The 27,590-nt window shown below is 38.1% G+C and overlaps 5 protein-coding genes and 1 long non-coding RNA gene across 7 annotated transcripts in view; 3 read left to right on the top strand and 3 right to left on the bottom strand.

Annotated features, from left to right (window-relative positions):
• LOC123869193 (E3 ubiquitin-protein ligase RNF19B-like) overlaps window positions 1-3,904 on the top strand; it is a 73,136-nt gene extending 69,232 nt beyond the window's left edge. The window contains exons 8-9 of the mRNA XM_045911996.1: window positions 7-214; window positions 1,000-3,904. Of these exons, the coding sequence (XP_045767952.1) occupies window positions 7-214; window positions 1,000-1,391 (600 nt within the window). The 3' untranslated portion in view covers window positions 1,392-3,904. The remainder of the gene's footprint in view (window positions 1-6; window positions 215-999) is intronic.
• Window positions 1-22,696, bottom strand: part of LOC123869224 — a 26,981-nt gene extending 4,285 nt beyond the window's left edge. The window contains exons 1-2 of the long non-coding RNA XR_006796840.1: window positions 22,567-22,696; window positions 14,270-14,275 (exon numbers count right to left, since the gene is read on the bottom strand). This is a non-coding gene — a long non-coding RNA (uncharacterized LOC123869224). The remainder of the gene's footprint in view (window positions 1-14,269; window positions 14,276-22,566) is intronic.
• On the bottom strand, window positions 5,039-13,535 carry LOC123869197 (RING finger and transmembrane domain-containing protein 2). The gene is made up of 6 exons (XM_045912009.1): window positions 13,232-13,535; window positions 12,214-12,546; window positions 10,884-11,038; window positions 10,201-10,471; window positions 7,980-8,195; window positions 5,039-7,227 (listed from the first exon to the last, which is right to left on the bottom strand). Exons 1-6 carry the CDS (start codon window positions 13,424-13,426, stop codon window positions 6,994-6,996), a joined length of 1,404 nt encoding a protein of 467 aa, XP_045767965.1. The 5' UTR covers window positions 13,427-13,535; the 3' UTR covers window positions 5,039-6,993.
• LOC123869201 lies at window positions 15,220-21,063 on the bottom strand. Its single transcript, XM_045912013.1, has 4 exons — window positions 21,016-21,063; window positions 19,515-19,673; window positions 18,338-18,620; window positions 15,220-16,430 (listed from the first exon to the last, which is right to left on the bottom strand). The coding sequence occupies exons 1-4, from the start codon at window positions 21,022-21,024 to the stop codon at window positions 15,637-15,639; spliced, it is 1,245 nt and encodes a 414-aa protein (XP_045767969.1). The 5' UTR covers window positions 21,025-21,063; the 3' UTR covers window positions 15,220-15,636.
• Window positions 21,360-24,373, top strand: LOC123869216 (ADP-ribosylation factor-like protein 6-interacting protein 4). 2 transcript variants are annotated; one of them, XM_045912038.1, is made up of 4 exons: window positions 21,360-21,773; window positions 22,229-22,334; window positions 22,620-22,786; window positions 24,362-24,373. In XM_045912038.1, the coding sequence occupies exons 1-3, from the start codon at window positions 21,524-21,526 to the stop codon at window positions 22,753-22,755; spliced, it is 492 nt and encodes a 163-aa protein (XP_045767994.1). In that variant the 5' UTR covers window positions 21,360-21,523; the 3' UTR covers window positions 22,756-22,786; window positions 24,362-24,373. The 2 variants fall into 2 exon arrangements, with proteins under 2 accessions (XP_045767994.1, XP_045767993.1); XM_045912037.1 differs by lacking the exon at window positions 24,362-24,373 and having other exon boundaries at window positions 22,620-23,374.
• Window positions 24,064-27,590, top strand: LOC123869209 (valacyclovir hydrolase-like). Its single transcript, XM_045912028.1, has 5 exons — window positions 24,064-24,209; window positions 24,857-25,114; window positions 25,573-25,726; window positions 26,617-26,872; window positions 27,344-27,590. Exons 1-5 carry the CDS (start codon window positions 24,126-24,128, stop codon window positions 27,435-27,437), a joined length of 846 nt encoding a protein of 281 aa, XP_045767984.1. The 5' UTR covers window positions 24,064-24,125; the 3' UTR covers window positions 27,438-27,590.

The following is a 27,590-nucleotide window of genomic DNA, read 5'->3' as shown; positions in this document are numbered from 1 at the left end:
TTACAGTTAATAGTATCCCCCCTGGTGGCGGGCCTGGCGGTGGGCATCGGCGTGCCGATCCTGTTGTTCTACGTATACGGCGTGGTACCGGTTTCGCTGTGCCGCGCGGGAGGCTGCGCCGCCGCGCCTACGCCCTTCGACGACGAGCGCGACCAGCCCATGGACAACGCGCTGGACCTGGACGCGGCCTCACGCCGACTGGAGCCCAGCATCGGTGAGCAGTGTTTATATACCCTTGACTGGACTTTAGAGGCCAGCATCGGCGCCCCGCGTTTATGTACCCTGCTACTAGTCTTGGATGACGTCACAGGTGCTCGAATCATGTTTTCAATGAACGCAACTTCCTGATGTCGGAAACCCCAGAGATGCTGAAGTAAGTTCGAACTTCTGCAAAGACGAATTTTTTACCAACATTGCCATACTACATTCTTCGATTATACATGACCTGAGTGCTGCATGAAATCTAAGGTAAGTTCTATAAAGCTCTGTATTTCGGCTTCAGTCAGCGATGCAGGATTTAAAAGTCTTCACCCACTAATTCTGCACATCATTAATGGGTAAGCTTTATTAAGTATCGAATGTCGAAATATACCTATTACTGATATTGCATTTTATCCTTGTTTTAACTAGTGATCGTCAATTCGACGTGAACTGTGAGGTCCTGCCTGATCGCGCTCAACTCTTTGAACCTTTTACCTTCACTGGTAAGTTCCATTAATATCATTCATTTGAAATAGTTCGCGGGCATCAACTATTTTACTATAGTTTAGAGTCATTCACTGAAAAAATTGAACTTAAGCTTTCAATTAAAATATCTACCATACACACATTTTACTTCTTTGATCCCCCTTTGGGCGTCTATAATATGTACAACAACTTGATGCGGATCCTCCTTATAAGACTGTGTACTAAGAAAAGTGATCTGAACAGATAAGGTGTCCTTGTAAATAAAATTAATTTTTGTTTGGCATTTCTCGTTTACCTCTGCTTTGTCCGCAGGCGACGCGTCGCTGTCGGCCGGGTCGCAGCAAGCCGAGGTGCGCGCGCCATCGCTGGCCGGGCTGGCAGGGTCGCTGGGCGGGCACGAGGCCGCCTCACACGGCGCCGCCTCGCCCGCCGCGCACCGCCTCGAGGTGACGGCCGACGTGGCCGCCTCCGACACCGCCAGCGCCGCCAGCTGGCCCGACGATCTGCCCTCCACTTCGGCCGCCACCTCGAGATCCGCCGCCAGGCTGCGGAGTCTGTTCCTCTACGGCTCCGCCCATCCGCCGTCCGACCTGGAGGCGGGGGACACTCAACTTCCTCCCGTAGTGACCCCGTGTTCGCGAGTCGAAGTTTCCAACGCGTGCGAGACGCGACTCGCCCGATCCCCCTCGCCGGACGCGTCGTAACGAATCGCGTTGTAACTGAAACGAACAGTGATTTAATAATTAGGATAAAATAAGTGGATAGTGTGAAAATCTCAGTGGAGTTGTGATTTTGACTGTAAAGTGACAGTCGAGTGAATAGTGATTTCCGATTACCTTAATTAAACCTCTGTTTTATGTTTCTCAATTATTTGTTGCCAGCCTCGAGTAAAACGAAATACAACCAAATTGACTGCATGACTATTTGAGTTGCGTTAAAAAAATGCCCAATTGAAGCATAAAAGATATTATATGTATAACTCGCGATGTGACCCAAATTTTGAAAGAAACCAATTGAAATGCAGCATTGCTAATCACCGCGTTAATCAAAGCGGCTATAAAGATTACCGATTACTATACATGTCATAGACAACCAACAACCTCTATGTACTATAGTTGAATATTTTAATTAAACAACATTTTTTGACGTCTCCAGTGCTACCCTATTTTGATATGCGAAATAAATAGTACGGGGAGCAAAAAGAAATTGCTAAGAATCACCAACTCAGTTGGTACAGAAGCTATGGCAACTTTAGAAATGTGTCAAACATTGTGAGTCAATGATTCAATGGAATTATAATGGTATAAAAATTATAAAAAACTTAATCACCTGCTGTAAATTGGTTAGTAACATCTAGGACCACCTAATTACTCAATATAATTTATATTTATGTAAATCATATTTGAAAGCCCTTTTTTAAAGCACTATTATACAATTCATACATATTATATTTTAGTTACTATTTAGTAGTTTTATAATATTTCCTTTTTACTCTGCTTGTGTGAACTCAGGAACTGGTTCATTGACTCATTCACATGACACAACTGAACCACATCACTATTATCTTAAATATGGCATCTTTATTTTACGATTAGTTACTGTCAAAATGTGATTTTTAACTAAAAATTCCCTATACACACTAGACAGGTTATTTCGAACAAAAAAAAATTGCCGGTTTCAACTCACTTTTGCTTATAACTTGGTGGCAGTCATACCAATTTTGACAGCTTCCTAGAAAACAATTTTTGATCGAAATGACCCATCTGGTGAACACTTCCCACCAGAACATAATCCTGTCAGATACAGAAGGCTCGCTCCGTAAAGATGTTCAAATAAATAACAACTCTGTTATGGCGCCGTAAAGTACAATTCATCTCGCATGGTATGTTGTGGTCTAAAATTTAACAAATGCCTCTCTTTCTATTGTATATAAATCGTATATTCTTCTTTCCATTCTCTCTCTGTCCCTACCTCTGTCACATAATCTTATCACGCGAGTGCTATTGAAGGGATGTAGCGCCATAGATACATTTCTCGGGTCCTGTGGATAAGTGAGCGTAGCCTGGTACATAGTACATAGAAGTTGTTGTAGCCTATTATAGTTTGGTTCTGCTATGATTTGCAGCTAGGTGATGATTCCTTTGAGTTCCATGTAAAGTACGCGACCGCGACGCGCGACACTGTCGCGGGAATGCAGTGTCGCGCGTCGCTGTCGCCTGTCTCAAGCTACATACATACATACATACTCTACGTCTCTTTACACAAGGCACTACGCGTTGCGATGGCGTACTAGTCTACCTTAAAATTAATTAGTATTATTTCGCGACAACCCTATGACAACTTAACTAATTTAATTAATTGTAAGGATCGCCAAAATAAACGATGCCTAGATGATGATATTGACGGCTCTCGATAGATGCTTCGCGCTTTCAGTGCAGGGCCCTCATTCTCTATGACACTTGTTATCTTAACTAGCCACTTGATGATTGATTCTTGAAAGGCAAATAATAATAATGAGTTGCACATACATACTGGCAAAATAAATGACATTAAATAATATGAAAAGTTGCACTATTAGATGGCATTAATAGTCACTTGAGTACTAAATAAAGATACATCTCTGGCACTTGGCGGTAATGAACAGTGGCCTGGTAGTCAAAGGCGCTCCAGAGAGAAGTTGGTTCGAATCCTGCTGGTTCTGCAATTTTTGATATGTATTTAAAATTATTAAGCCTTGAAGTCTTAGTAAAAACACTACAATAAAAAATTATAAAATAAATGATTATGATTACACTCGAGATCCATACAATAGGCGTTACGAATACAGTTCTGACCTTGAACCTGCGCAGTAGATGATTTAGCGATCCTGATTGTAAATCAAAAAACTAATTTCGTCAGAATTTATATACTCTTTCTTTCTCTACACACCTCTAATGTAAGTCATATAAATAAAAAAATAGGATGTATAATTGTTTTGTTAACAAAATGATGCGCAGGCCAGAAGGTCGACGGCGCGAATGTCATAGAGAAAAAGAACCCAGTGTTGTTCTATCTGATATTTGTGATACTTTGAATAATAATTACTATTAATAATCTAAATTATTTAATTTTTCACGTTTGTAGGCGAAATGTAAATAGTCATAAGCTATAACTACATAATATTATGTTATGTAAATCATAGAAATTGTAAACTATCATTAAAATGTGATTATACCTACTCTTTTGTTTATTTTTACTTACACCTTTTATTAAATTACTAGGACTAAATTTCTTGAACGATTTGTTGAATTGATTGTTTTTAAGATTAGTTTTGTAGATATCATAGATGAAAATATACATATTAAGGGAAGAGGGCTCGAGGAGTGTGTCCAGTCAACCAATCAGATTTTTAAAAGATGATGTGATAATTTTTTCAAGTCGTCTTTTATGACTTTCTAAATTATCACATCTGATTGGTCGGCTGAACATATCTCCTCTCCTCTCCGCTTAGATGGATGGGGCCTAAGTTGGATAGTAATGAGTAGGTATTAGGAGTGCTTGATCCACCTTTATCTATAAATTTATTTTTAAAATAATATTAGTCATTTTAATCATGACTAACATTCCCCTTTACCCTCCAATTAAGCGCAAAGCTTGTGCTAGGAGTAAGTACGACAATAGTCCAACGGGTGATGTTTGAACCGCCGACCTTTCGGATTTCAGTCCGCTCCTATAACCGTTGAGATATTGGAGGATTAGCCTCAATGATACTCACTCTTTCTCGCAGTGAGGAAAAAGTGGATAGGTGGTGGAAAAATACCACCCCTACCCACCAGGGGGTTACCTTGGTAGGGACAAGTGGATCAGGCCATATCTCCCGACGGTTACTGCTGATAATAATCAATCGCAGGCACCGTCGATGTAACACATTTATAAAGAATATTACTCACAAATCACAGTAGTAAAATCTCTAAAATAGTTCAGTAGATTTGAAAAATTACAGAAAGTTTAGAAATGAGGATATCTTGAATTTCTATTAGGATTTGGTTGAAGTTTTGTTTTCAATAAAAGTCTTCATTTATAAAAACGAAATTTTATTTAAATATCACCTGTCTGAATTCATTAGTTTATCACATTAGCTTATAAAATACGTTATTCTAGGTACACACTGCATGGAATTATTGTATATAATTTTTATAATTCTATTATATCAGAGAAGTTTTATTATAATAATATTTGGATCATAAATATGTAATTACTACATATTAATAGCATATAATATAACAAATTATACTAGACCTTAAGATTCAATCTTTCATTAAAACCAGAAAATTTTATTAGTGGAAATAAATGGTTACCTAAGTAGGTATTCTTTTATACTAAAAAAAACTTAAAATTAAAAATGTTTAATATACAAAACATGCGGGATGAAAATATAACATTAGAATTTTTTGATTTAGGCTTACAATAATTAAAAACTTGAAGGTGTTTATTTGTTTAACCGATTTCAATAAAATTGGCACAAAGCTTAGACATAACAAACACACGCGCACACACACATACATTGGACACTATCTCGCCCGGAAATACAAAGGGGTTTTTCAAAACCAAAATTCCGCAGACCGGCTAAGCTACCTAGTTCATCAAAAATATTCTTATACATTTGTAAAATGGATAAACACCCTTTCCGATGAACAGATCAGAAAAGTTCTTTGTTGAATCAAATGAAGTTAATTTACCACTGGTTTGAAATGCCTTTTCTAGTGAGAACCAGCAAGAAACTCGCCAAAAACTCATTGAAAATACTCAAGACACAATATGTTTTGCAATGTAAAAATGACTTGGTATTTGTTTCATTGTATAGATTTTTCATCATTTGGCAGCAGAGGGTAAATGCATCTATAATTTCTAAGCTATTTTATGCTTTATAAGATGGTCGTACAGGTCTTTTATAGTGGAAGAGGTCCCAGCCCTCTCAATAGTGAGGACTATGTAGAGGGGACATTACGGTCCGTTCACATTAATCCAGTCAATGATTCCAGTAAGTATATTCTAGAGCTCAACTGGATTGGATGGCGTCGTCTACAATATTCTAGTATGCCAGTAAAGCGCTGGATTAGATTACTGGACTGGAATTCTACTGGAATAATGTGAAGCAGAGGTCAGATAAAAATTTCTTCAACAAATATTTTTAGGATTCCGTACACTGATCTCTACTAATACAAGTACGCTGGACATGGGATTGCCAACATGTTGTAAATTGTAATGTATTTTTGGCGTGGAAACATCAATTCATCATACATAATATTTATATTGGATATATTTATTTCAAAATATATTCAAATGTTGATTATTATTTAGGTATTGATTTATAGTAAGTATATCATAATATAGTTTTAACATCAAAATCAACATTTATATTACAAATTATCAAATAGTTAATTTTTGTACATCTACAATAAGTAGTAATTCTTCATGATTTTATTTACATATGTACAAGACAGTACATGAACGACTTAGAACTAATTTAAACTACATTATATTATCAAAAAATTACTATCATATCTGGAAATATTTTATAAATTGTGGCTTGATGAAAAAAAATTGCATAATACATTTAAAATAAGCAAGGTGTAGGAAAAACTTTGAAAAGACCACAAGAATTAAAATTAAAAAAATATATTCAAATGCTGTAATATATAGCTAACTACTGGAAAAAACTCCCTTCCTCTTCAAGAAAAAATTTCATATCAGTTTTTAAAGCAGTAATATAAAGATATTTCATTATTGATAACATGCACCGAGGAGGTACAGGCCAAGTAAAGACAAATTCGTAGACGTGACTACAATCAAGTCGTACTTGCTAATCGTGACAGATATAATAGAATATTGATTTTATTCATATTAGCAATAGAGTTGAAAATTGAATGTAGTGAAGGCGACTTGCCTCCGACTCGCCAGGTGGGCTCATCTGCAACTTTGGCTTGGCACAACAGGCAAGTTTGATCTCTATCGAGCCTGCAGTTTGCAGGGAATGTAACTGCAGCCGAGTCGTACCGGTGTCGTGTAGTCGTGGTGACAAATTCATATACAAACAATAGTCGACTATACCATCATACTAATAGAGTTGAAAATCAAATGTAGTGGATCTGTCTCACCAGTTGGGCTCATCCACCATTAGCCAGACCTAACGGACAAGTGTGTTCCCGATCAAGCCAGGCCACAATACCATGCTCGCAGAAGATGTGACTGCAGTCGAGTCGCACCAGTGTCGTGGAGACGTCGTGACAGATTCATATACAAACGATAGTCGACTATACCGATATACTAATAGAGTTGAAAATCAAATGTAGTGGATCCGTCTCGCCAGGTGGGCTCATCTGCGACTTTAGCCCGACATAGCGGGCAAGTGTGCTCCCGATCCAGCCAGGCCGCGATACAAAGCTCACAGAAGATGTGACTGCAGCCGAGTCGCACCGGTGTCGTGTAGTCGTCGTGACAGATTGGACAAGCTTCGCCGGCCGACACCAGTTGCTCACAGGTGGGCTTTGTGCCCAAGTTCTGGAAATAAATTGACCAATATCAGCCTGACATGATCACTACGTTTTTTGACCCTCAACACAGAGGAATGTAGCAGGTTTAAGAAGTATGTCTCCCTGTGGCATCACTCACTTAAACAGATGGACCAAGTTGAATACGATTTTTTTGATGAGATGGCTCCTAGTTGTTTGATGGAATTCTGTTCAGCTGTTTGACAATTAGTTCTTTTCTCAGTCTATGTAGAGAAGTCATACAAAGAGATTATAATTGTTATTTATATGACTTGAACTCTTCAAATTGACTTGAATAATACACTAAGTAATTCTAACACCACTAAAATAATAATAATAATATGGTAAGCTATGATGATGTAACTAGGATTCTCTCATCTCATGATGAAACTAGGTTTCTGAGATAGCTACCCCAGGAATCTCAATGTACCTGTATGCATATAGCCCAGTTGCCAGTAGCCTACCTTTCCTTCTCTATGCCTATTCCATACTGGAAAGTGCAGCTGTACCTGTTGGCCACAAGTATTGGCACAACATATAAAATGGTGGTGATCACAATGGATCAGAGATGGTTGAAGTGATACAGGGAAACCAAAGATCTGCACAGTTCCAAAAAAGAAGGTGCCCATCATAATTATGATCAACCCATTGCCGGCTCACTACAGAGCACAGGTCTCCTCTTAGAGTGAAAAGGGTTTTGAGCACAGTCTACTACGCTGGCCACGTGCGGATTGACCCACAGCTTGCTGATATTAAACTCACCACACTCTGCAGCAAGGTCCAAGTGGCGTTTTTGAAGAGTCGCAGCCGCACCAGCAGCTCCACCAGCTTCGCAATCACGTACACCGAAGTGAGGAACATTCCCACCATCTTCTCCGAACCTTCATACGACTGCATGAGGAAGAATATCCACGGCTGAATGGTTATTAAGGACCGGTACAGCTGGGATACCGCCTCTGTGAAAAGGTATACTTTGCCCTGAAAGAAATAATGAAACATGGAGTTTATGATTTTTATAAGTTTTATGATAGTGTTTTTACCCACACTTTAAGGAAATTTCTAAATATTTTTTTAATACATAGGTATCAAAAATTGTGGAGGTGGAGTCTTAGTAATAGGGTCCAGTTGGCAGGGTTGGCACCCTTCAGGCACGGAACCCTGAAAACCGGTCAAGTGGGAGTCAGACTCGCGCACCGACGGTTCCGTACTACAGAAGTAAAACGGTAAGAATCACCTGTGTTTAACGAACCGCAAAACTAACTTTGTTTGTAGAGGTTCATAGAATGTACAGGTTAAACCCTTTCATGATACCCCACTGGGTATAGTTATGTTATGATTCGTCCCACCGCCTTTTGCTGGGCCCTATTAATACTCTGATTCGCGTATAGTTAGTTAGAGCGTATTTCGCGTATAGTTAGTTAGACGACCTCCTGCCCGCTGGACCGATGACCTGAAGAAGGTGGCGGGGAGCGGGTGGATGAGGAAGGCGGAGGACCGTGTTTGGTGGCGCGCTCTTGGCCTATGTCCAGCAGTGGACGCATACAGGCTGATGGATGGATGGATGGTATAGTTAGTAGGTACATATCAAAGGGTCTTTGTTTAGGTGACATTCAAATTCCATGGCTGGAGATTGTTTATGTTTAATGTAATGAGATCCTACATACTTCACAGTATGGCGCTTATTGCTTTTGTATGTCTGAGTAGTCTAAGATAAGTTTGGTAATATCAAGTTAAGTATCATAAATACTTTTGTATTATGACTTATGAGTAATAAAACTGCACACAAATATGCACAGCGATATTATAACCTAGAACTCACGTGGTTACATCCACAAGCGAATATAAAATTGCAAGAAAATTCAAGTGAAGTTAGTTATTATTTGAACATATTCTTTATCTTGACCCACATTCAGTTTCACTTACTTTGAAATTTCAAACCTCTGATTTCTCCGCCCTATTTAAACTAAAAATAATTTTTGATTTTTTTGATTCCAACGATATTAGGCCACTTTTATATGTATACATATCGATAGCTTTACTGTAATAGTTACTGAAATAATCGACTGTGGTAGACAGACATACGGGCGGAGAAAGTCGCACCCAAGTTCCATTTTAACATTTTGGTATGGAATCCTAAAAATATCAGTATGGCAGCCCCAAAATTAGTATAACATACCTGGAATAACCTAATATACTAATTTATATTCTAGGCCTGATGTACTAATTTATAGTCCAGGCCTGATATACTAATTTATAGTCCAGGCCTGATATACTAATTTATAGACCAGGCCTGATATACTAATTTATATTCCAGGCCTGATATACTAATTTATATTCCAGGCCTGATATACTAATTTATAGTCCAGGCCTGATATACTAATTTATATTCCAGGCCTGATATACTAATTTATAGTCCAGGCCTGATATACTAATTTATATTCCAGGCCTGATATACTAATTTATATTCCAGGCCTGATATACTAATTTATATTCCAGGCCTGATATACTAATTTATAGTCCAGGCCTGATATACTAATTTATATTCCAGGCCTGATATACTAATTTATATTCCAGGCCTGATATACTAATTTATATTCCAGGCCTGATATACTAATTTTGGGTCTGTAAACTGATGTATTTTGAATTTGCCGCGCTTTTCCAGTTTCTTTTTTCGGTTGTGAATTTTTGACGCCTTGGCGCAATGGTAAGCGCCCGGCAGGGTTTAGAATTTTATAATTTCTAAATCTCTGGTCTGGTATAGTGGGAGGCTTCGGCCGTGGCTAATTACCACCTTACCGGCAACGCCGTGCCGCCAAGCGATTTAGCGTTCCGGTATGATACCAAAGGAGTATGGGTTTCATAAAAGCTGCCATACTTCTTCCAGGTTATCCCGCTTCTATCTTAGACTGCATCATCACCTACCATCAGATGAGACTGCAGTCAAGGGCTAGCTTGTATATGAATGAAAAAAAAGAATACTCACCCTCTTTTGGAAGGGCAGCATGAAAGCTGGCAACATGGTAATCAGCAGCTTGATATCCACAGTAATGACCCTCACGATCAGGTCAGTGAGCACCACCAGCCACAGCAGCTCCCACACATCTATGGGTTCCGTGTACCCTGGGAACATCACTACATTGGGCAGCAACTTCCCATGTCCAAACAGGAAGTGCACTATCAAAATCGTGGTTGTCGCAAAGATCATTTCACAGAACAACGCTAGTATACTCCGGTTCATTTGTTTACCATTTTCCCTGAAAATTTTACATTCATTAATAAAAAAATTATCTTATGTCTAAATGAGTGCCTGCTAAGTTTCTTATATGAACTGTTGTCATATTAACCTAATGTGTAAAAAATCACACTATCACACTAATATTTTCACACTAATCACACTTCACGCTAATATTATAAAGGCGAAAATTTGTGTGTATGTGCGTGTTTATGTTTGTTACTCCTTCACGCAAAAACTACTGAATGGATTTGGCTGAAATTTGAAATGGAGATAGATAATATCTTGGATTAGCGCATAGGCTACTTTTTATCCCCGAAAATCAAAGAATTTCCACAGGATTTTGAAAAATTTGAAAATCGAAATTGATTTGATTAGATTATGGGCAAAGTAAACCAAGTAGCCATGTTTGGCCATTCCTTAAAACAACCAACCTCTTGACAACATTGTTCCCATGTGCGAAGGTGCAGAACAATATGATGAACGTAAAGATCCCCTCTCGGCTATCGTACATGTATTTGATGAATAGTATAAAGTAGAACGGTGCATATCGTAGGAGCAAATTCAGTGTTGCTCGCACATCTACTACCTGAAACAAATAGTACACATTACAATTAGACTTGCTTAAGTCACGAGTATCACTCAATATTTCATAGCTCATGTGACCTAACACTGTGTAATGCTTTTCTATTATATAAGTAGTGCACTTTTACACTACGTGAAAATGAACTACTTAAATCTCAAATAAATGATACCAGTATACAGTATAGTAATAAGTCGTAGATAAATGATACTTAAGTTCAGGTTTAGATTACACAGTGCTATTAATTTGTTTTATTATTAATCAATCAATTTCTGCCCTAATGATTCCCATATTATGACTATAATTCAGGCAATAAAACATACAAGTTTTGCATGAGCAATCTTTTCCAAGCAACTGATTAACATAGGTCTAACAGGATTAGCTGATTAACAAAATTAACTAGATTAATAACATTTTTGTGCATGTAGCTTTAGGATTGTTTGAAAGGAAAAGGAAAGGAAAATATGAAATTCTTCCAGCACAGAAAGAAACTGCAACTTTTCTGCACAGGTTCTACCAGCTGTGGCCAGAAGTGTAGATTATTATAATAAGAATCATTCCAGCCAATAGTGGATATTATGATATGACGCCTTTAAGTGCTCTCAGAGGCTGGCTTAGAAATCCAGGCTAGAACTGAGAATTTCTTGACAGAAACATACAACTTTTGGCCCAACCAGGGAATCAAATGAGGTTGTGGACCTCATCTTCTAGTTGAACTTACTAACCAATTAGACAGTAAAGTATGTACTACTTAATTATTGTTAACTAGCTGTGCCCGCGACTTCGTTCGCGTGGAATAGTGACTTTTCGGACAGCATATACTCTGTACGTTAAAAATGTTCGCCGTGATTCTTTAAATTGACATAACTTTTATTAATATTATTAATTTATGAACCGATTGACATGAAATAAACACTAAATGTTAAGTGAAGCTTACTACAATATATTAGTGAAAACCGTATCTAAGTCGAATAAGCCGTTTCTGATATTAGCGTGCACAAACACACAGATAAACACAAACAGACAAAAAAAAAAAAATTACAATTTCGGGTTCGGCATCGATATAATAACAACGCCTGCTACTTTTTTTTATATTTGTACAGACACCACTTTTCTACAATTTTATTATATGTATATAGATAGTTTAAAACATTATGCATCATACTGTCATAGTAGCTTACCTGCTGTGTCCCATCTTCACTTTGACTATCATTATCAGCATTGTCATTTATATTGTTATTATTGGAAGGATTCACAGACACATTAATCTCTGCATGTTCAGGACCTTGTTCAGATATATTGGAATCATTTGAGGCACTGTTGCTCATCCCATGGCTTGACTGTCTTTGAGTAAGAGGTGTACTTCTCTCATTTACAACATAAGTTTGTGATCCAGGGCCTAAGTTTACATGAGCTATAGAACTTTGTGGTCTTTGCAGGCCTTCTCCAGCTTGATGAGTGCCTGGTGGGTTTCTGGGTAGCCATGTGGGTAGTGATAACCTAGCATTGTTGCCCTATAAAAAAGAAGTTTTGGCTAGCACTTGATTTCATTTAAGTACATAAATAAAATAGATGACTCCCAAAAACCACAATTTTGTGTGTTGATTTAGGTTTTTTAAAATCCCATGAGATGTCTTTAATTTTCTGATATAAAAGTAGGCAATGTGGATCTTCCGGATACAAGTTGTCTCTGTACTAATCAAAATCGGTTATATGGATGAATTATGTTTCCTAAGTCACTTAAACCTAAGTAATGTTTCGTTAGTCTCAACAATAGAGACAACACTCTACAAAACATTGTCTCTTTCTAAAGTTTAAGTTTACTGGATCCAAAATTCCAATGAACTGATTTTGATAAAACTTAGCACAGTATGTTGTCTGACTACAGAACTTTAATCTGTGAAAGCCCCAATGACTTTTGCGTAAAAGATAAAAAAAAATTGCACAACTTACTTAGTAGCACTAGGTAAGTACTATTTTTTTTAATAAACAATAAGTTTGGAATGTTGAAGAATCTCTCATTGCATTGTCAATATTTTAGGGCAGTCGATAAAAATCTTCCTAACCTAACCTAAACCAACTACAATAAGTACCTATAGCATACCTATCGAATCACAATAACAAATAATAACCGTGAAAATGTATGACAGCAAGTATTGCGTCACGTAATCGGAAACAATAATGTATTAGAAACCTTACCATCCGCGCATGTTCGACGAGCGGTCGGATTTCTCTAAAGACACTATTTAGCCGATCGCCGAGGCCTAGATTGCTTCTATTTGTTGGAATTGGTCGAGACACCGAGTCCATCCTATGAAGTGGATTACTTCGACTTGGGCCCTCCGCCGGGGCCTCGTCCTCGATGTCGAGGTTCACTTGACTAGGCTGAGTCATCGCTGCACCAGAATAAGTCAGCTAAATAAACAATATGACTACAAATATAACATTTCCAATAAAATTAATAAAACACTTTGCAGCGATACGCGAAGGTCAATTTTCAATTTGACATTTGACCACATTTGACATGACAAATGACAATATATGTTGCCAGATGATGTGCAGCAAATCCAACGAACGAGATCCTAAAAAGGTAGGTACATGGTAGGTATGAAAAGCTATCAATCTGAGTATATATAGAAAATTAAGCACATTAAGCAAAAAGATTAGACGCTGTTGCTCCACCTAAATTACATGAAAATAAAATGTAAAGGTAACTAGTTAGTTAACTACTGAATTTTGATTTCATTAAAAAAAATTGATTTGTGTTAAATCAAATTTTTAAAGTGTGAAAAAGTTACAAATGACAATACTGTCCTAGTTAAGCCACTATGAAAAGGATACGAAAGTAAGACCGAAGATACGAATAATGACCGCTGAAAGTACGAATTTCGTAGGTCCTTCTGGCAACACTGCATGACTTATTGGACTTTATATAGACGTGTGATGTGATTTATATGATCTTCTAAGGCGGATCCACATACTTGTGACAAACAGCAAACAACAAGCACTGGCAAACGTGTGGACGGGACTTCGTCTGTGTTGTCGTTTGCTGGGGCGCGTGCTGTGCCTTTTTGGAGTGTTTTTTTTTTTGTTAAGAGTAGCTGGTTTTTGTGTTAGTTGGTGTTTTTGGTGGTGGAGCTGACTGGGAAGCGCTCTAAAGAGGCGCCACACGTATGTCGGTGGGCGCCGGCGCAGACGGAGTCCATACTTGTATAGTTTCACTAACTTGAAAATAACTACAAACTTGACATTGGCTAATCTGAGTAAAGCCAGACGAGAGAAAAAAAGGGTGGACGGGTGTTTGCGTATGTTCGCCAACGCTTGTCGCTCGATTTGATTGGCTGCAAGCTAAACCCTGGTGTTTGGCGATGCTTGCTGTTTGTTGTTTGCCACAAGCGCCTGGCGCCGGCTTTAGGTGCCACCCAACGCTTGTGACAAACAACAAACAACAAGCACTGGCAAGCGTGTGGACAGGTACCCGTATAATCAATGCACTCTGTATGGACAGGTGTTGGTTGCTACGATCATAGATTTATAAGTTGGTTGCTGGTTGCTGGCTTGCCAACGCTTGTCATTCGACCGTTCCAATTGGTTGCAAGCCAAACCATAGCCATACACTGTAGTTACGTATAAAAAGTACCTACCTAAGTACTCGGTAGTGTTTGCCGATGCTTGCTGTATATTATTTGTCACAAGCGTGTGGGCTTGGCTTAGGTTTTTGTGCACTAGCAAGTAAAACAAAAACAAAAGTAAAACTGAAAATTGGCAAACAAAAGTAAGGACTGGAAAAGCGCGGCACATTCAAAAAATTTCAAGATGGCTGTCCCAAAATTATTATAACAGATCTCAAATAACCTAATTTGATTTTTGAAAATTTCCTCATTTTCATTTATTTTGTATTCTATCAAATAGGTTTAGGTACTACCTAGTACTAGTAGGCAACTTTTGTTAGTGGCAAATTTATTTTTAATGAATTTTCCCAATAACTTAAAAAAAATTAACTTCCTCTTTTTTGGAAGTCAATTTGCCAATAAAACATCTGACTGACTGACGCTAGAGGTCAACAGCCATTGCGTAGATAGGTGCCGCGGGGTCAATGCTGCGTAGTAGGCGAAGCATTGACCCCAAGTTTCTCACGCTATATAATAGCGTTTTAAAATCAAATTGACTACAAAAGTGGCAAGTAGGTGTGTAATTGTTTATGATAAAATAAAATAGCATTTTGTAGGTACCAATAATAATTATTTAATTTTTATTCAAATAATAGTCAATAGACCGAAACAAATTTTCGCTTCTTTTATACGATGAGCAACAGTCACCTATAATAATAATAATAATGATTAATACCACACTCATGTAGGTCACAGACATGATTTAATTACGTAAATTCAGTCTTTATTTAGGCATCGCCGCGCACCACCAGAGCCCCGAGCGTCTCCAATAAAACGATCGATGTCACTACACAAAATAAATAATAGTAAACAACGAGTACACAAATGCATTTTGTGCTTCTATCGAAACAAAAGTATATTATGCTCTGACATGGACTTATCAATCGATGAACGGTTAACTCTGAATACTTTATCTTGGCACAGTTTTAATTCTTACGCATCAGAGTCAGGTTTTAGAGCGAGAATGTTTTGTGCGTGTAGATCGCGAACGGCTTCGAGCAGCCTCGTCTCCGCCCGTGGTTCCCCGAGAGCCACGTCCACGCTTCCCGCACACAGCAAGAGAGCCCGGAGCGCTGCTCGCGGCCAATCCGGCTTCAAACCTCGTCTGACTGCTATCCCCGAGGATGCAGCTCCCAATCTTGCGCACTCTGCTTCCAAGCGGTTCCCATAATCTTCTATTAGAGTTTCTCCAGCAGCTCTTCTCATTTCCGGCGTGAGAGAAGAGAGGAGCAATAGCGCGACGTCATCCATCGGTCTTCCCAAAGAAACCATTTGCCAATCGAGAGCAATACATTCACTCTCCCCGTCTCTTTCTCTAAACAGAAGGTTGCCGCTCCAAAAATCCGCGTGAACGAGAGGGGCAGGTTCAGCCGGTCGGAGTAAAGTGCCCAAGAGTGAAGGTGCCCGAGCGCTGAGTGCCGATACAGCGGCAGCTTCCTCGATACAGTCTGTGCGTCCACGGAGAAAAGCTTCCAGTTGGGGTAAGCCTCGTCTTACTAGACGAAGGTATCCAGCTGCCGCTCTTTCGCAGGGGAACAAAAAGTCAAATCTTTCATCCAACGGCCCCTCTCTATCCCGCAGAGCGAGAGAAAGAGCGTGGAGTCTTGCAGCGGCATACAGTGCAGACCTTGCGCGCTCGACTGTTAGACCCTCGGCAAAGTCCGCTGATTCGAACCCAACTGCCGTTACATCTTCCAGCACAAGCTCGCTATCTCCGCCGATTTCATCTGAAATGCAATTTTTTTTTAATTGAAAAATTATTTATTCGATTGGTAATTAATACGCGTCAAATTAAGTACCTAGCCAACTATAAATTGCGTGCATAATTTTCCGACAAAGTACCTATAGCAGCTTTGTCTTATTTTTTAGTTACCTATAGAACTTTACATTGTGACTTTGTGAGGCTAATAAATGAATGTACCTAGGTCGTTACTAGTTACGTGATGATGTGACTAATCAACACAATTGAAATTAATCATTGCAATGAATCTAAGTTTGGGCGATTTGTGTTAATTAAGGTTAATCAGCAACCCGCAGTGGAACGAGATATTGTACCTACTTGTCACCCAAAAGCTTAATTCCCATCGGTGCAAAAAGCGATAAAACTGTTAGCGGTAAAATACTGTTTTTGACAACCCTATTTATATATCCGTGCCTTGCAATCCAGTCACGTAGTTTTCGGAATGCGATATGTCAATCGTAAGCCAAATTAATGATTCCGAATGCAATTGTTCGGTAGTTGATGAAAGTTTTAGGTACTGGGTATATGAGACGACTAGGCAAGTATTGAACTTTGTAGGTATCAACGTCTGCGACTTTCTTCACATTATATCATATTAGCTGATATCCGCAACTTCGTTCCCGTGGATAAACATTTTTAAAACTCCCATGGGAACTCATTAATTTTCCGGGATAAAAAGTAGCCTATATGGTAATCCACAATATAATCTATCTCCATTCCAAATTTCAGCCAAATCCGTCCATTATATTTTGAATGAAAGAGTAACAAACACACACACACACACACACAACCGAAAGTTTGTGTCTTTGTAATATTAGTGTGAAGTGTGATTGATTTTTAGGTCGAGTTTTTTTCTCATCCTTAAAACCATTTTAACGCTTTTAGCATTAAGTTTTGTAAATAGAACAGTTATCACTCTTTATTAACCGAACTCACTGAACCGAATTTGATAAATCTACAAGCTCATCTTTTTAACCGAGGGAAGTGAGGTCACAACTCTGCTTAGGTGAATTAGCACTAAAGATCTTATAGTGTCTGTCTGTAACTATTTTCATGCCTAATTACTTCAAACTAATAAGTGGTGATAGAAGGGCTGGCTCATTTTTTGCGCAAAGGATTAGCCTGGCTATGCAGTGCGGAGATACAGCCAATATTCCTGGCACCCTTCCACGTGGGCATGATTTGTTTATACAGGCCAGCGTCATGTTTTATGATTCATTTACAATAATTGGAAAAGTAAAACAGCTAAAACAACCTAGTTCTAATTTTAGATTCGGATTTATGCGACTTTGCAGGATGCGTCGCGTGGTCTTAGTTCAAGGTGAATCTATATATGCCTTCGAGTCACTAAAATTCAGAACCAAGCCGAGGCAGCCACAGTGTGGACTAGTATGATGTTTGATCCAAACATATTTATATTCTGAGATTCACAGAAACTATGACAAATCCTACATTACGGACGAAAATAATGTTTAGGTTTCTCAGATTTAGCTGCTATTTTTGAGCTGTGGACGTCCTTGCTTTGGGACTGTGTTATTTTTATTGTACTTTTAAACAAAACTTCGCTACAAACAACGTGATTAAAATAATTCATCTAATCTTGAGTAACTATAATATAAGTAAACATGCTTGTTACTCAAGCCAAAACAGCAAAATGGAGTTTAGTGAAGTTTCGTCTTTAAGTTAAGTATCACAAATTATACCTACTAGTTACAAAAAGTAATTTTAAGAAAATGAAAGCACCTTCTGTTAATTTCAGTTCTATTACGCGCCTACTAGGTACCTAATAATTCTAATAACTTAATCAAAGTTAGGTGGCCATAATGAATTAATTCACGAATGAGAGACTAGTAAAGTGTAGATCGTAAATTATATAGGCAAGTAGGTACAGACCTGGTAATCTAGCTTTCATGCATCTCGGAATGGATAGCCCCTCTCCAGGGCCCAGCGCCTCTCCAGCCAGCCTGTTCAGCGCTGGCGCCAGCTCTGTATAAAATAGTATCTCTCTCGTATCGAACTGGGCCTCCGCTACGAACAGTCTGCCGAAAGGATCTCGTGGGGGTAACTTGACTACCAGTGGCAGCGCCCTATATTCACCCGCGCTCTCGTATCGGACGGTGACTGCGAGGACCCTGCTCAAAGCCCCTGCGACTCCAGCTCGAGATTCTACTCGAATCTGAAATTTTTGAACAATATTTGAGGGTATTTCAAAATAAAAACGATGTGCAACAAATCCTGTTGGTCGAAAATGGAAATGCTGCATCAATCATTGCTTTTGGTCGTCTCATATAAATAATCTCATGTGATTGGCAGAATCTATGGTAATTAGGTACCTATTTTTGCGGCAATAATGCATTTTAGCCCAAGATTTTAGCCAATAGCGAGAGAAGTCAGATTAGATTTACGGTCGAAAGTCAATCCTATGTGTAAGCTTGGTTACTTTGCGATCGTCACACTAGCTGCGATTTTTACCGTAATCGACCTCGGCCGATAATACGTATATAGTCTATAGTGTGGACACTACCTAGGAATTAGGGCTGTAACTTTGCGAACTTTTGGTCAGTAATATTTGTAATTTAATTTGGATATATAGGTACATATCCATTATAAAAAAGCCAGTTGGTAACAATTCTAAAACAACCACGAATTAGGTACCTATTTTAATTATTTATTCTTCGATTCGAACATTCCTTGACATTTTCTATTCAATGTACTTCTAGGGATTGATTTGAGGGTGGATTTATAATTTTTTACTCCACCGATTGGCGATCTAAGTACCAGCTATTAACCTAATATTAAAATAATTGTGAGTTTTATTAAAATCTTTAAAATTAATTAGATTAATAATAATTAAAGAAATATTTCATTTTACTTTAGGGAATATTGACGTAAATTAAGACGAATTAAGGACGAGTTAAGTAATGGTCGGTTTAATAATGTAAGTAAAATAAACCTCTACTATTTTCTGGTAAAAAACAACATTATTTAATTTATAGAAGTGCAAATAAGTAATTTTATTCTTTTCACTATATTACACGAATCACAATAAGGCAAGCGGCATTGAGCTTACCTCTTGAGGAGCGACCACGCCCGCTCCTCCCAGCAGTTCCCTCGCCCATTCCTCAGTCAAAGCCGCATCCGCGTCAGCCTCAGGCCCTTGCTCGCAATCAGACTCCTCGCTACCACTGCTGGGGGCCTCCGACACCGCAGCACTATCCGGGCCCCCTGCCTGCATTTTCCTCACACACTATATTCACTGTCTTAACTTATAATAACACGACCATAATAAAACGGTCATAAACCTTAGCATAGACTATAACTTGGCGATTTTTTATTCTTACGCGGATATTATTTCGTTCGGGAGGAACGGTGTTGCATCGAGTGGCCTGAGCCGTCTGCGGAGGACCGCGCCTGCGCGTTCCCTCCCTCAATTATTCATCGGGAGTCCCATAACGTGTCAGCGGCCGTCGCTCAATGCGAAATTGCGATTGGATCGGTAGGTACCTAGGTAATATAGCTAAGCGTCCCGTAGATATGTAGGTAGACGTCTTGTAATAATGACTCGAAGTAAAGCCCGGCTAGGGCTTTTAAGTAATAACAAGCACTAAGCACTTAACTACCGTATTCGATAATGGTACCTACTTGACTTTTAGGGTTCCGTACCTTAAAAGGAAAAACGGAACCCTTATAGGATAATTTTTTTGTCTGTCTGTCTGGTAAATCCGAAAACCGTGAATTAGTGGTTACATCATTAAAACAAAATTAAAATGTGTTTCAATTTTCAAAATAAGATAACTAGGTATACCAAGCGGAAGTATGAAAGGGCTTTACTAGTACATTCTAAAACTGATTTTTATTTATTTTTATATGAAAATGTGGGAAAAATACCACCCTCGGTGCGCGAGTCTGACTCGCACTTGGCTGGTTTTTAGTTAAAACAACTGGACTGATTTTGATCATATTAGGTATTACGGGTCTATCCGATCCTTTAACTCACGAAGTAAAGCTATCTCAATTCTCGATCGTTTTGGAGAATCTATACCTACCAACTGAACCGATTTGGATGTTTAAATTTAAATTTAAATTGATAAATTTAAATTTAAATTTATCAATTTAAATTCAATCAATTCAAGAACACAATATAACAGGTAGGTAGTCCACCTGCCATTGCTTGTGTTTTTGTTACAAAATGTAGAAGACTGTCATTGAAGATAGATAACAGAAAAGTGCAAGCGTAGGTATCTAGGTAAGTAGGTAACTAGTTACCTAGTTATTTTTACACGACTGCCCAAAAAAAGAAGTTATGTCCTACCTAGTTACTTATGATTTCAGGGTTCTACGCAACTTATCTTTTTTATTCCACTATAGTTAACTTAAAAATGTCTGAACAGTTTTGGACTTTAGACGTATGGGATATCGTTAGAATTTATACATCCACTGGGTACAACTTTTTTAAACTTTAGTAATGGCGGTTGTATGGCACCCGCACATTTTACTAGCGTTTTTTTTCGGGAGGGTAGCCATGTTTTTTAATTACTTATGTATAACTATTTACATAGTTAGTTGCCTACTAGATGCATGATCCGATGTCAGCGGTCATTGTTTTCAGGTCAGCAAGCTGCATGCTATACGTCTCTAGAATCTGCAAAACTTCGATCATCTCTCCTGACGTTATCCGCAATCGAGGAGGTTGGAAAGTGGAAGTTGCGCTCTGGCTATGGCGCACCCATGCGCTCATCGTGTTTACCTATATACTGTTTGGTGGTTTGGATGGGTTGGTTTCAGAGAAGGTAACAGTAACTTTTAAACTAGGTACCTATCACTCTACATACCTATCTCTCTATGATTTTTTTGTATTTATGGTTTTGTCTCATTGTCAAATGTCAATGTCAACGTCCTTTTTATTGATTTGAATTTGACGTTTCGAATATTTTCTCATTTTCTCTTACAATTTCTTTTCATTTTCGATTTCGGATTTATTTGGGCAGTATAAATTCCCGGGAAAGTACCAATTTAAGTTTTAAATCTAATGGGCTCTGCTAGCAAATTTTGCATGCGATTACCGAGGAAAACCAAGTAATGGGAAAAGAGAAATCTAAGAAACGACACCGCTCAGAGAGCTCGAGTTCGAGCAGTTCCGATTCAAGCCGGGAAAAGAAAAAACTGCGTAAGTTAAAGAAGAAATTGAAAAAAGAACAGAAAAAGACCGAGAAGGCATTGAAAAAGAAGCTTAAAGAGGAGAAAAAGAAACTTAAAAAGCAGAAACGTGATAGCAAAAGCGGCAGCTGTGATGCCGATACGAATGTAGCATCGGCTGATATTCCTTTGGGTAAGGGCCTAGATTTATATATTATTTTTAGTATAAAGTGAGTAAGGAACATGTTTAAGCACCCTCAGCAACTAAAGGAGACTTCTTTGCTGCGGCTGGGGTTGGAAGTATTGTGGTTTACAATACTTGTCTGACAGCAGCCAAATTTTTTCAACATTAGCTAAGCAAAGACAATTATAATATTATTAACTAGTGATCCAGTATAGTGCTTAATAAATTAATGTGGTTAATTCGAGTTAAACATGCCACAGAACTTGAGTTATATAGGTTTATTACAATTTGTGTTTCTTTTTTAGTGTAGTCAATATAAAATATTGAACAGGATTGCTGAATGACGATTCTAAGACGTAGCATGTTGTTGTTTGACATGAAATGGATAAATGACTTTGAATTTATGGAAAACTTTCAACCTTGCAACTTAAAATTTTCACTTACTAATTTATGGTATTTTACAGAATTAATGGAAAGATCCAAGGCTATGGCGCCTATGACCAAAGAGGAGTGGGAGAAGCGACAGAGTGTTGTCAGAAAGGTTCATGATGAAGAGACTGGCAGATACAGGTTATTCTATCTTTCTAATATAATTCTTACTATTTTATTCCAGAACTTTATTGGACTTGGACCATTCAGGTGTAGATCAATTTTTAATTTATTTAAATTTACAGATCTAAAAGTAATGCTATAGCAAAGTAGTACATATTTTATTTGATTCTTAAATTATTTATCAATTAAGAATATTATATTGTAAAATGTTGTATGCCAGAAATGGCTGGATGCATGCTGTTATCACAACATATAAATAAATCTAAATATCTTTGCTGCTCCTCAGTGGTTTATTTTTTCCAGGTTAATAAAAGGCGATGGCGAGGTCTTAGAAGAGATTGTGTCGTACGACCGACACAGAGAGATCAACCGACAAGCCACCATGGCTGATGGAGACTTCTTCCAGTCACGGACTGTTGATAAGCATAGAGTCAAATAGATAATTATCTGCTTTTCTCTATGGCTATTATGTGTCCATAATCATTTATAATAATATATTTTTCCTAGAAGTACAGTTACTACATACTATTCTATACCACCACAATAATATTTTGATGAAGCTAAGCACGTCATCACATACATTACAGTGAGTGAAGTTAGCGACCGGTGTTAAGCGATGTCGATTAGCATTTCTATAGGGTTAATATGTTATTTATTACTACTTATTTAATTTTACAAGGATTTCCACTAACATTTCCCATGTAAAAATATTAATAGGTAAGTACAGATTTATAGTTTAAGTGATGCTAGGGCTACCTACCAAAACTATCAAGTACTACATTTAAGTACACAAATATACACTATATAATGATTTATGTATGTGTTACGTCTTCACTCATCACTTGTCAGAACAGATTGCAGCCAAGCGCTAGTCTATTAAAGTCTAAAAAAAATTTAAAATCCCAGGCAAGGACATAAATGACTTTTTATCTGGGATAATAATCAGTTTTCACAGAATTATTAAAAGCCTTAATCCACTTGGATGAATTATCTAGTATAAATCATAAGATGATAATTTAAAGTTATTTACCTATCTTTCAATAAATATCTAAAACCTATACCTATTTTTAATTTATTATCGAAAACCCCATGGACTTATAAAACCCTTATTAATAATACTTTTAATAGATAGGCACTCATTCTATCTTCTTTATAGTCGTATTCCTCAATTTCGTATTCCTGAATTTTCCGAACCACTGGTTCGGAATGCCTTTCCTACCGAGAAGAACCAGCAAGAAACTCGGTGATTGCCGTGTTGAGGGTTGTGACGCCTTTCCATTAATCACATAATAGCAGGAGTTCTCTTGGGATAATAATGCGGTGGGTTCCCAGTTCCTCTGCAGTTCCTATTCATAATATATTTATGATAAGTGATAACAGTATTTATATTGAGAATCGAACTCGGAGCTCTTAGTGCAGAGGATGCCTGTTATGTATTAGGTACATATCAATATAGTTTGTAATCTTAAAACTGGTGATTACTTGAAATGACTACAAATCTGTGTCATGAAACAGATAATTCCTACATCTTTGTAAACATAACTCCTAGCCTGGGAACAATCATTGTTTCGTGAAAAATCAGTTCAAAGAGTAAATGTATTTTGAAAATTTTTAGGGTAATTTAGAGCGAACTTCTCAAAGGGTAACAAGGGTAAAATCAAAATCGTCAGTGGAAACACTGGTACGACAGTTGACATTGACCTTGACAGATGTCAAATCGAGTTAAGTAGAGGTTATTTTTGTAAGTAAACAATTTTTTTAGTAGGTATCAACTCATTATTAAATATTAATTTTATTAATCTAAGTAAAATGTTAATATCAAGGAAAATTATTGCCCCAGTATTTGGCGTAAGGTTTTCTCGTGTCTTATTTTCCACTACTAAACTTCCGAAGGTATGTCTTACATTTTGATTAAATTTACTTATCTCTAAAAAATAATATTATTAAGCCGAACCACTGATAAGATTGGGTCCAGCGACCTTCTGTAACTCGTTTGATGTGTGCTGGATCCAGCATAAGACGCCGCGTATGTAAGTTTACAATAGACCTATGTCCATTTCACTTTTCTAAAACATCCACTGGTTAGGCTGATCTACTGATTAGATTGAATCCAGCGAGTTTCTGCAACTTGTTTCTTGTGTGCTGGACCCAGGCCCCGGCTGGCCCGCATGACCCGCCCGCATGCAGGACCCGGTCCCCCGAGGAGTGTCCTTAGTAGGCGCCGCTGGCCGGGTTGCGCGAACGTGTTTGGCCCTCCGTGCCTCCCCGGGCGCGGTGGTATCCATGAGGATTTCCCCATGATAAAAAAAAAGGCGGTCGAAGACTGTGATGTGTGATTGTGTTAATCTTTACAAGATATCTATGTCTAGCAGCAATTAATGTGTATCAGTTGATCATGGTGTTGACTATTGAGTTAATATTTGAGCATAGTTTTATATAAGTAACCCAAAGAAACTCTTCTCTCTTCTTTCTTTTGTATTTTATACATTGAGTGGTGTATTACAGAAATGCACAATCTCTTCATTTATGAATAATTTTAGGAGAGCAAAACAAAAGTCGGCAAATATGAAATCAACTATGTAAAAGTTGGCAATGGAAAACATAATGTACTGTGTGCCCCGGGGGCCTTGGGGACCATTTGGTCTGAATTCGAGCATCAAATAGAGGGGTTCAACAGGAACCAGTTCACTTTAGTGGTCTGGGATCCGCCAGGTTACGGCAAGAGTTACCCTCCTGAGAAGGACTTTTCTGTGGATTTTCTGGAAAAAGATGCAGACATGGCTTATGAGTTGATGAAGGTATGTTTGTAATTATTATACAATACAATTTTGAGTAATACAGTACATTGCTATTTTATTTTATTAATAAATTTTTGCATAAAAGTAATATTTTGTAGCAAATAATTCTTCTTTTCTTGTTTGGTGGCTTTTTGTAGTGCCAGACCAGCACAATACACTTTCCAGTGTCGAGTAGTTTGAGGGAGACACATAGTAGATTGCTCGGTAAAAATGTTCTAATTTTCTGGGTATTATTCTATAATAGAAGACTTACATATTTGTTAGTAAATTATACTATAAATCAATGGGTTAAAAATAAAAGTTTTGACATTTATTTTTAACCCATTGATTTATAGTATAGTGTGTTTGGCGGCTTTCATTCATTGATGATCACAGAGTTAATGAATCCCCGGCTGTGCCCAGTACTGCGCTGATGATAGCTCGAGATGATGATGATGATGATCATTTTTGTTTTCAAGGCATTACAAATACCGAAGTTCTCAGTGCTGGGTTTCAGTGACGGCGGTATCACGAGCCTGCTGTTGGCCGCCAAGTACCCCGGCGCAGTGCATAAGCTTGTAGTGTGGGGAGCCAACTCCTTCATACTGCCCAGCGAACTTGATGCATATAAAAGTATGTTTACAATCCTTGAATCAATTACAACTTTACTGGATGTAGCTATAGCTTGTTTCTGTCAGTGTGTGACCAACTAAAAGTATACTGTTTCAATGAGACAGCTTGTGAGGAAGGGGGATGGGTGCGGGGAGGGTGATAGTATGGAATCAAGGTGTACAATGTCGCTGATCACTCTCCCAGGAGCTGTCTCGGATAAGCGGTATACATGTATCGTTGAACAAAATTGCGGTTAGGTGCAGCATTTAGGTCTGGCTGGAAAAGTGATATACATACCACCCCCCTCCCCCCCAAATGTAATAATTAGTTAATTAAATTAATTAGTGTAGTTGAAAGATTAAGGACTAAAGAACCAAACATGCAAAAACTTTTAATCTACTTCAGAGTAAATAATATTAAATGAATTCACTATCAGTTATTTTGGATTCGTGGGGGTTATCAGACTGCCCTGTATGGGGACTGAAGATGTTAAATTTTATGCATACAATAAAATTACACACACACAAGGAATGCTATCGGTACACAAAGACATGATTTTTTTAAGCTACCCTACCCGAAGGGTACCAACAACGGGACCCTATTGCTTAGCCTCCTCTGTCTGTCGAAGTAGCACAGAGTTGAAATTTTCACAAAGTATGTATTTCTATTGCCCCTATAACGACAAATAATGAACATTTCAAAAAAGCTTACTTGCAAAAAAAATTAAGTGTTATTTCTCATATTAAGAAACCCTTTGAGTGTGAGGCGGACTCGCGTCTGAATCGGTTTTTTATAAAGAGTAAAACTACAAGTCTTTTGGAGAGGATTAGGCTGCCATCTTCACTTCTGTTTGTTTATGTACATAATGAATTTGTTTGGAAACAACTATAATTTCTTTTCTTATATTTTAGAAATAAAAGACGTGAACAAATGGTCCAAAAGGCTAGTGGAGCCAATGATTGAAATATACGGCAAGGAGAGGTTTGCCAAATACTGGGCCAGCTGGGTGGACGCCATGGACGCGATATACCAGGCAAACAACGGCAACATCTGTTCAGACAGACTGAAGAACATAAAGTGTCCTACGTTCATATTGTATGGGGAGAAGGACCCTATGGTCGATCGCGTGCATGTCTCGCATCTACACACGCATATAGAGGGATCCAGGTACAGATTATTTTTTGACTATTTTTGAGTTTGTTGTGAGCTCTTGTCAGTAGAATCCTCATAGCTTTAGTTTCAAGTTTACGTAATAAATTCAGCGTCTCTAATTTATTTGGTAATGATACCAAAGTTGGCCATAGCTTAACCGATGTCACCCACGCTAACCCACACCGGGTTTGCGCAGGGGGTATGCAGAGCGTCCCCCCCGCCTCATACCCCGATTGCCATGTCGATCTGTGGCGAACTATTGGTATCAAAATCAGCTTGAGTACTAGCTCTCCCCTTGTAAACTTCTCATGAAAATTCTGGATGACTCCACTTCTTCAATTCTTCCCCGGGTTCTAAGGATCAATCCTACCAAGGGAAATATCTTGTTTCGAAACGCCGTATTTTGCACTTTTCCGTCGTGTACAGATGGGGACTATAATATTAGCGATGAGTACAATAAAATACAATACGGTTTTTGTATTTCAGGATACATCTATACCCCGAAGGCAAGCATCACATACATTTAAAGTACGCGGAAGATTTTAATAAGCGAGTTCAAGAATTTCTACTACATCACTAGGATACAGACTTACAAAGTTACTAAGAAAGAACTAAATTGATTATTATGATGACTCGCACTTAACCAAGTTTTATTTCATAAATATTTATTCTTTTGAGTTTATAATCAGTTGCTTTGCTTAATTATATATTTTTTGATAGAAGTTTAAAACTG

Source organism: Maniola jurtina, chromosome 10, assembly GCF_905333055.1.
Source record: "Maniola jurtina chromosome 10, ilManJurt1.1, whole genome shotgun sequence".
In the NCBI taxonomy this organism is placed as follows: domain Eukaryota; kingdom Metazoa; phylum Arthropoda; class Insecta; order Lepidoptera; family Nymphalidae; genus Maniola; species Maniola jurtina.
Note: the sequence above shows the minus strand (reverse complement) of the source record. Positions and strands in the feature narration are given on the sequence as shown.

Bases quoted from the DNA above. Each gene is read 5' to 3' on its own strand.
- LOC123869209 (XM_045912028.1), top strand. From the start codon at position 24,126: ATGTTAATATCAAGGAAAATTATTGCCCCAGTATTTGGCGTAAGGTTT. The intron at 25,727-26,616 runs GTATGTTTACAA...CTTATATTTTAG, and splicing joins CGAACTTGATGCATATAAAA to AAATAAAAGACGTGAACAAA. The intron at 26,873-27,343 runs GTACAGATTATT...TTTGTATTTCAG, and splicing joins ACGCATATAGAGGGATCCAG to GATACATCTATACCCCGAAG.
- LOC123869216 (XM_045912038.1), top strand. From the start codon at position 21,524: ATGGGAAAAGAGAAATCTAAGAAACGACACCGCTCAGAGAGCTCGAGT. The intron at 21,774-22,228 runs GTAAGGGCCTAG...GGTATTTTACAG, and splicing joins ATCGGCTGATATTCCTTTGG to AATTAATGGAAAGATCCAAG. The intron at 22,335-22,619 runs GTTATTCTATCT...TATTTTTTCCAG, and splicing joins GAAGAGACTGGCAGATACAG to GTTAATAAAAGGCGATGGCG.
- LOC123869201 (XM_045912013.1), bottom strand. The intron at 18,621-19,514 runs GTAAGCTCAATG...CAAAAATTTCAG, and splicing joins GCGTGGTCGCTCCTCAAGAG to ATTCGAGTAGAATCTCGAGC. The intron at 16,431-18,337 runs GTCTGTACCTAC...ATTGCATTTCAG, and splicing joins CATGAAAGCTAGATTACCAG to ATGAAATCGGCGGAGATAGC.
- LOC123869197 (XM_045912009.1), bottom strand. From the start codon at position 13,426: ATGACTCAGCCTAGTCAAGTGAACCTCGACATCGAGGACGAGGCCCCG. The intron at 12,547-13,231 runs GTAAGGTTTCTA...TCTTTTTTATAG, and splicing joins TCGTCGAACATGCGCGGATG to GGCAACAATGCTAGGTTATC. The intron at 8,196-10,200 runs GTGAGTATTCTT...TATTTCTTTCAG, and splicing joins TGCTGCCCTTCCAAAAGAGG to GGCAAAGTATACCTTTTCAC.